This window comes from Chinchilla lanigera, unplaced genomic scaffold (assembly GCF_000276665.1).
Source record: "Chinchilla lanigera isolate Chin_1 unplaced genomic scaffold, ChiLan1.0 scaffold00009, whole genome shotgun sequence".
Taxonomy (NCBI): Eukaryota; Metazoa; Chordata; class Mammalia; order Rodentia; family Chinchillidae; genus Chinchilla; species Chinchilla lanigera.
The window spans coordinates 4,346,262-4,354,434 of NW_004955410.1; the positions used below are offsets into that span (position 1 = coordinate 4,346,262).

At 39.3% G+C, this 8,173-nt stretch overlaps 1 protein-coding gene across 2 annotated transcripts in view; it reads left to right on the forward strand.

Moving 5' to 3' along the window:
* The window catches only part of LOC102004045 (protocadherin Fat 2), a 94,339-nt gene that overhangs the window by 79,910 nt on the left and 6,256 nt on the right, over positions 1 to 8,173 (forward strand). The window contains exons 20-23 of one of the 2 annotated variants that reach the window (XM_005377195.1): positions 1,457 to 1,587; positions 3,309 to 3,395; positions 4,086 to 4,155; positions 5,929 to 6,076. In XM_005377195.1, the coding sequence (XP_005377252.1) occupies positions 1,457 to 1,587; positions 3,309 to 3,395; positions 4,086 to 4,155 (288 nt within the window). In that variant the 3' untranslated portion in view covers positions 5,929 to 6,076. Of the gene's footprint in view, positions 1 to 1,456; positions 1,588 to 3,308; positions 3,396 to 4,085; positions 4,156 to 5,928; positions 6,077 to 8,173 lie in introns of those variants that run through there. The other variant, XM_005377194.1, reaches the window with a different exon arrangement.

Here is an 8,173-nt window from a genome sequence, read left to right on the forward strand (position 1 = left end):
TTGTTGCAGGCTCTTGGCCTCCGGCTGGACTCTTGGGTGCACTGTGATAGGCTCTAGGTCTTCAGCTGGACTCACTCAGGACAATGCAGTGGGATCCAGCTGGAGTCTTTGGGTCTTTAGTGTGTGTGCAGATTTCCTGCTCTCCTTTGTACTGGACTCCCTGGGTGACTGCTATAAAATAATCCTATAAATTACGTGTCCTGTATTAAATTGTTTTCCTTGTGAACCCTGACCATAACAAGAGGTAAGTGATTAAGTGATGAATTGGCATCCTTTTATTTTATTTATTCTTTGGAAATAAAGTGCAGCATTATTTATTTAGGAAAATAAGAGCACAGCATTTCAAAAAGCTCAACCCAGTCCTATTTCCTGATCTTTCTTTGTCTCGACATGCCCGTACCATTGTCCTATAAAGTAGAATGTTTAAGCACAGAGTATTTGCTCTCAAAGACCAGCAAACTCCAACAGAGTAACCAGGGTTCCCCTCGCTGAGTTATGTAAGTGGTGCTGTTTCTACTGACATCACTGCTCCCTTTTTTTTTTGGAAAGTTCTGTTTCGCCTGCACCTTTTTTTTTTTTTTTTTTTTTTTTTTTCCTACTTCTGTGGAGCTCACATCAGGAATTGGGTTAAATGAAGAAATATTGCCCTGAACTCCAGGCTTGGTCAAATTTACCCTGTCTTCCGCTGCCATCTGGTGGAATGTCTTCTTCCTGACTCTTGAGGATGGTTAGAATCTGCAGTAAATTTTGTTTCCTACATTTTTAAGTGGCCATTCTCCAGGCAGTAAGAGAAATATATAAGCTGGAGAAAAAACAGTCCATTTTTATGGTAGGAAGTAAGGAAGACCCATGGTGATTTGACTCGTTTTTGAAATAATACTTTGCCGTGTAAACACTTGCTAAGTCGTTCTGTCTGTCATTTAGCCAATACTCATTCATGTCTTATCTGGGCCAAAAACTACATAAGGCCCCCAAAATGAGCAAGAAATGGTCCCTGATCTGTACGAGTTTATTTCCCAAGAGGGAAAAGAGTCAGAATTGAAAGAAACAGATATGGTGAAATATGTAGATGTTACTATAGAAATCTGATCCCATAGGGGAAATATGGTGGTTTCTACCCCAAAATTGGGCTTCCAGCAAAAGTGAAGGAAAGCCAGGCAGGGGCCAGATGTTCACCCAGTGAGCAGTTAAGAGGATTCTGGCTAGAGCTAATACCGGGAATGAAGACATTTGTTTCTAAAGAAAAACATGTGTATTTATTGGCAGAACAGTTTCTTTATTTTGCCTTATAAGTTGCCGCATGCAGACTTTTTAATTTTTAAAATAATATCAGGTGATAATCACATCTCAAAGAACAGAAGGAGAAACAGTGATCTGGCTAATGAACTCAAAGATACTGTACTTCATATTTTAATAGCTCCACTGACGCTTAGTAAGTAAGAACTGTGTTTCTCAGATCACGACTTCTGTGTTAAGGAAGATCTCGTATTATTGGACCCCGGATACCTGGTTTCCTGCAGTGCTGACCCTGACCACGGCTCTTTTCCTGACGTGTCTGTATGCTCTTGCCTGGTGCCTCTTCAAAGAGTAAGATTTCAGTTGTTGTTTTCATTTGCTTTTGTTCATAGCTCATAAAGTCCATGGAGGACAACTTTGAAAGAACAGGACGAAAGTGCAGGGAAAAGCTTGTGGAAATCCACCTATTACGTTTAGTACCATAGAGATGTTATCCTTCTGGCAATCACAACAAAGCTGAGAGAGTAATATCTGTGTTTCAGAGTTGAATTCAGGAGGTTAAGCAAGACCTTCTGGTTCAAAAGCATTGTTAGTTCACTTAAATGCTCGATCAAATGATTCAAGCTAAGAATCATTTGGGGGAAAAAAGAAAGGAAAAGAAATGAGATTTCAAATTTCCTACAGAAAATATTGAAATGGAAATTAGCTGATGTATGCATTAACAAGATTGAGACGTCTGACTATATTTACTATCAAAGGAGAGTTGGGTTCATCTAGAATTACCTCTTGGGCCCTTTTGGCTTAGATGATGTGACAGCTGGTCCGGGTACAGAGAGGAGAGCTGCCAGGACCTGTCCTGGGGAGTTCAGCCATTAATGCAAAGGACACAGCAGAACAGTGGTAGCTGGACTGGGAAGGAGAGGAAAGTGGGGGTGAAGAAGCTTAAACCCCATCTCTGGTGCCCCTTGCTCCTGTCTGGAGTGATCTGGCAGGGCGGGTTTCACAGATAAAGTATTACTTAAGCCTGGATGGAAGCAAAGTAAAGACACAAAATGTAGTTCAGCTATGTGTAAGGGTGATTTATTTTCCTTTTAAGAAGCACAAAAATGGGCCAGGGAGATAGCTCAGTGGCACAGCATAAGGTTCTGAGTTCGATTCCCAGCACCAAGAAAAAAAAGCATAAAACTGGGAACAGCTAAGTAGGAGTTGTATATATTTATTCTCTAATGTGAGACTGCCTCTTATCTTGGAAGAGGAAATGTACACTCCACGAGGTAATGCAGTAGAATACAAAGGTAACAGAGTACTGTATTTTCATGACAGTAAAGTCTTACAAAGGACAACTTTTATTTGAACTGGAGAAGGCACAGTGAATATACAGCTGCCCTTTGAAGGCAACATATAGCTTAGAACAATATTTGGGGTCATAATGATGATATCATTTTCCTGAATCAGTAATTTAACACTTTTTTTAAAGAATAGCAAAAAAGACAATGAATTAAGAAAATATAATAGATGGGTTTAAAAGTGTGTACTGTATCCATTTCCAACATTTCTCTGCCATGACGTTCTGACCTGGAACTAGGGTAAGATGGCCGCCAGTCTGTGGGCGTGCGGTGCGTAGCAGTGCATGATGGGAACAGAGTGCTGTGCTACAGTAGCTGTCAAGCTAGGAACTTCTCCCCGGTTACCCAATGGCAGCTGTGTAGCATGTTTTTTTTCTTGAATGTAGAGAAAGCAGAGAAAGCTGATATATTTTTAATATCCAAGGCATTTTCTACCTTTTTCCCCTTTTTCCCAAATTGGACACAGATTTTTTTTTTACAGAAATGTTGTGTAATTGATTTAAGAATATTATATTTATTTTAATATTTAAACAAAATACTAATGGGCATTATGCTTAGATTCTGCTTTATTCATTTTTAGTTTTTGCATGAGGGTGCTACTTCATAAACTTAATGCTCGTTGATTAAAGTCAAAGCACAGAATTAATTCTGATCACTTTTGATAGAAATAAGCACTTAGTTTCTTTATAAACGTCCTCATCGCTGTGCTCACTCTTTCACATGTAGTACTCCTGCTTCTTCAAGACTATTCCCTCACCGTCACAGATCAGGTCAGTCAAGTCTCACCACCGAGGAGCCTGGGCTGGTACCAAGGTAAAAGTAGATTTGATGTTTTGCAGAAAGAAACTTTAGGCTTTAGAATTGAGGTCTAAATGCTTCAGATGAGATCAGGAGTGTTCAGGGTGGTATGGCTGTAGACCTAAATGCTTCAATATGTTTGAAATTTAGGGTTATAAAACACTGATTTTAAAATTATTTATCAATTTTTAAAAAAGTTTTATTATAATTAATCAGTATTAGTTGACCACATAAAATTCTAGATAAGAACAAATGAGAAAAGGATAGATAGGACAAAGCAGAAAACAGAAGCAGATTTACAAATAAGCGCTGTAATCCAGTACTGGTGCTGGCCCTGGATACTATTAGGACCATTTCTACATTGAGTTGCTTGTTTAATGATGAGGAATGAGAACATAAATGGATAAAGTTTTGGCTTAAAGGAGCATGGAAATAACTTATTTCTATCTAGAAGAAAAGATAATATCACAAATTATTAATAACAAACTCATCTATTAACCTCAATTTAAGAACATAAATTATTATGACTTACATAGGAACCTATTAAGAGCCACATTAAGGATTATTTAAATATAGCAGTATTGATTTTCCCATTGATTTATAAAAATAAACTTGTATTATTTATTAATTATGCAAATAAGCACTAAATAATCTTTTGTCTTAAAGACTAAAACAAGGAGTTTTAATATTTAATCTTTTTTGTAGGCATGGAAATGCATTGAGTAAAGACCCCAAACCCAGCACAAAACTGAACTTTCTTCCTGGAAATCATTAGGTAAGAACCATGAGAAAAACTTATTATAGTTACTGATATAGTCTTTCTTCCTCCCTTCCTCCCTTCCTCCCTTTTGTTTCTTCTTTCCTTCCTTCCTTCCTTCCTCCCTTCCTTTGTTCCTTCCTTTCTTTCTCTTTCTTTTTCTGATCAAGTCCAAACAATAAAAAGCATTCGCATGTAAGTTATTGTCAAGGTGACTCAGCCCTAGGAATGAGAGGGTTTCTGCAGTGCATGTGAAAAGGCAAGCGAAAACTAAAGAAGAAAGAGCTGGCAATCAGTTTTAAGTAAATGGCAGTGGTGATACCAGTAATGATAATAGTAACACCACTGTCCCTATAGACGTCTAAGTTGATGGTGTGTGTGGATGAGACAGTTTGTTTGCAAATTCTCTTTATTCTTTCTTTCCTTGCTTTTGAATTCTGAAAAAGTCTTAGTGGAGTTAAATCACATGCATAATCTAGTGTGGCCATCTCCACGGAAGGCTGTGATGTCCGTTTACCTTTGTACCATTCAAGGATTGAACAAATCCCTACTTCCTGGCCAGACTAGTGGGTAAGAGCACTTTCACTGAGACATCCATTTAATATGCATTTTTTAAAAATTGTAATTAAAACACTAACACCAAAGTGCAATATTTGCTGAATTGTGGAATTAACTTTCTTAGTACTAATAGTGTTTTTAAAAGTTGTATATACTTGTATTTATATTAGCATATGTTTATAGTGCGTAGAGGTCACCTTCCTCTTGGGAGCTGGTACACGGATGTGATGTATCTCAATTCTTTTTTCAAATCCCCTCTCCTTCCCCTCCTTTTGCCTCCATCCATCTCTTTGTCCTCTTTCCATGTACACAAGGTCTATCTCGCTATTCCCTATTATCTACTTTATTTTGCCCTTATTTATATTTGGCCCTTCTTTATCTATATGGTTTCCCATATAAACCAAATGATATTTAAGCTATTTATATCCGGTTTATTTTACTTAACATGAGACATTTCAGAGTACTGTACAGGTCTTTCATTTTCTTTGTTAGCTTAGTTCCTAAGTATTTAAATTTTCCTGATGCTATTGGGAATGGTCTTATTCCTCTAAATTTTTCTCTGTGAGTTTATCATTGGTGTACAGGAGCGCTATTAATTTTTGTGTGTTGACTTTGTATCTTCTTACACTACTAAATTTAGTTATTAATTCCAGGAGTCTTTTGGCGGAAGTTTTTGGGTTTTCTATGTAAAACATCATGTTATTGTGCAATTAATTTATATGAAAATTGCATTCAACTCTGTGGATAGGGAAAACTTTTCTAGTAAATACATGGTAAGAACACTTGTATTTTTTAACAATAGGGTTAATACAACAGATATTTATGAAAACTTTTACAGTAAAGTTTACTCTGTAAATTACTTGGGAGAATTCACAGAAGTACGCAGCATAGTCTTCACTCTTTAAGAACTCATATTCCAGCTGGGAAGCATTATAAACAGAATATTGAAGGGAATGGTGTATGGCAGTTTATTATTCTTCTCAGAGAGCACAGTGTGTGCAATGGACTACACCAGAGGTTCCTAGAACAGCTGCGTCCTTTGAGCTAAACCAGTTGGAGGAAGCTTTGCGGAAGGATTCGCACTGGGGTGAGAGCGTAGGAAGGCGTGTATCTCTATAGATGGGAAACGCGGGGAAAAGGTTTCACAGTTTTGCCATCAAGCATGTTGTACACACTTCAAGATTTTCCCTTGGGGCAGAGTTCCTGCTCTCTTTTGCATTTCTCCTACTTTAGATACGCACACTGCCACCCTGGCACCTGCTCCGCTTCCGGCCCATCGTCCAAGTTAAACCCATCTGAGAGCACTCATGTCATGACTGCAGCTTCCACGTATCCATGAACCTGCACGGCCTGCTGTCCACCACACTGTGTCTTTCCCCTTCCGGCAGCAATGGATTTCTTTGTCTTTCCTTGAAGAACGCGCTGTGGAATTAGCGTTTGCAGGCGCACCCTCCACCTCAAAGGCTGAGAGGGAGCGTGTGACTGCTTCCTCCCCAGTTCTTTCCTGGCCGGTGTGCACCTCCCGCTTCCTCCACGCAGCACTGCCCTGCGGGGCATGCCCAGTACTGTAACAAGCACGGTCTGTTATTATCGTTCTCCTCGAATTCATCAAGGACTTTACCTTTTGGTTCCCAAGATGTTTCCCAGCACTTTTCCGGATGGCTTTCACGCAGTGGAGCGCCGCACAAGTGATCAATCAGCATCACGCTGATCGGCGCAGCTTACGCCTTTGTATCTATTCTTTCCTCCTCCTATTCCAGATATCACAGTCATGGTCACCCACAGCTATTATCAGTCATTATAATGGAAAACAATCAAGTTACAAATATATATCGTGCTTTCTAGTGATGGCCCAACTTGGTCAAAGATATTTAGACATTTACTAATTTACCCCAAATCTTCCGTGCTGGCACTATTACTATTTTCCTTCTTCCCTCACTTCTCCTGTGTGCCACTTTGCTTCCTGTCTGGCGTGGAGCCCATCATCCTCCACTCATGGACATTTCATTCCTCTGTCTCACCATCTCCTTCCAACTCCCTTAGGGAGAAAGCCTCAGCCCTGACTGATGCAGTCGTCATCGTTTTGTGACAGCCTTTAAGCTGTGGTGTGCTTCTATTTAAAAGAATGCAATTGTGTGCTTTGGACTGACTTCAGATCCATGGCCATGTTTTTAAACAGTAGCTCAATGCAGTTACAGCAGACTGCAGAGTCCTAATCAATTCAGTTTACCACCTGCAATGATGAACATTCTCAGCTCTCTTGCCTTTCTCAGATCTCTAACTCATCCATCGCTTCTCCTGCTGAATGGTGATATCTCTGCACATCTTACGAACAGACATAATTAGATTTAAAAACTCTGAACCTCTTAAAATGAACTCTGCTAATTTGCCCTCATCAGTACCATCTTGCCCAAACCCTTAGGGCCAGAAGCCACCTTCTCCAGCGGGCTCTACCCACTGTCTTAGGGTGCCTATCTCTGGTCTTCTGGTGGAAAAAAAATCTCTATTATGATACCTTTCTCATACATGATTTTCATTGCCTAATATGACTTACAGTGTTCAGCTTTCAAAGAACTTTCCTTAATCCTATTTACCCTTTCAGCAACTGTCCCATTTCTGTTCCTATCCACAGTAACACCCATTAAAAGAGTTACCTAGGCTTCTTACACACAATGTCTTCCCTCCAAACATCTACCCCACTCAGAGGGCTCTCGGTATGCTTGATATTCCATTGACATGGCCCTGCCCGGTGTCTCTGTTGACCAGGCTTTAGGAGAGGGGTGGCAGTTCTGACTCCTCCATGCCTGTCGTGAGGAAATCAATAGAAGACACTGGTGCACACTCCTGCTAGCTACCTGGAGGTCCTGTGTAACAGAGAGCGGTGTCTTGGATATGGCCCGAGTAAAGCTTTAATATCAACAAGCAGATAACTCTGAAACTGAGGAAGCTTTCAGCATGTTTCAAATAACCACTTACCCATAGTACATGAGCAATAGGAGTAAACAAAAAAACTATTTCATACCATTGTCAGATTTCTCAAAGTTCCAATGACTAGTGCAGTGGACCTGTGAACTGCAAAACAATCACCTTGTGATTTGTAAGGTTCCTGATAATGTCAGCATCTACAGATACAAATTTGGGCTGAAATAATAATGCAGATTTATTTCTTCCAGCCATCGATAGTTTATGATGGCTGTGGAATTGATCCTGGTGAGAAGTAGAATATGTATCACTATCCATATGTCTGTAAAGTGTTTTTAAAAATGGAAATGTTTCACAAAACTGAGAAGCACTGTGCTGTGATTAATTAACATACTGTCATGTTTTGATTTTGAAGAAGATGCTGAATTAAACAAATTATAAATGCTTATTTCTACTTAGAAGTTCAGGACCTGTGTAAGTTGTTCTGTTATTAAAAAGCTGTTATTTTATTATTCTTGATCACAATGATTCATGAATTCTTTTTTTTTTTTTTTTT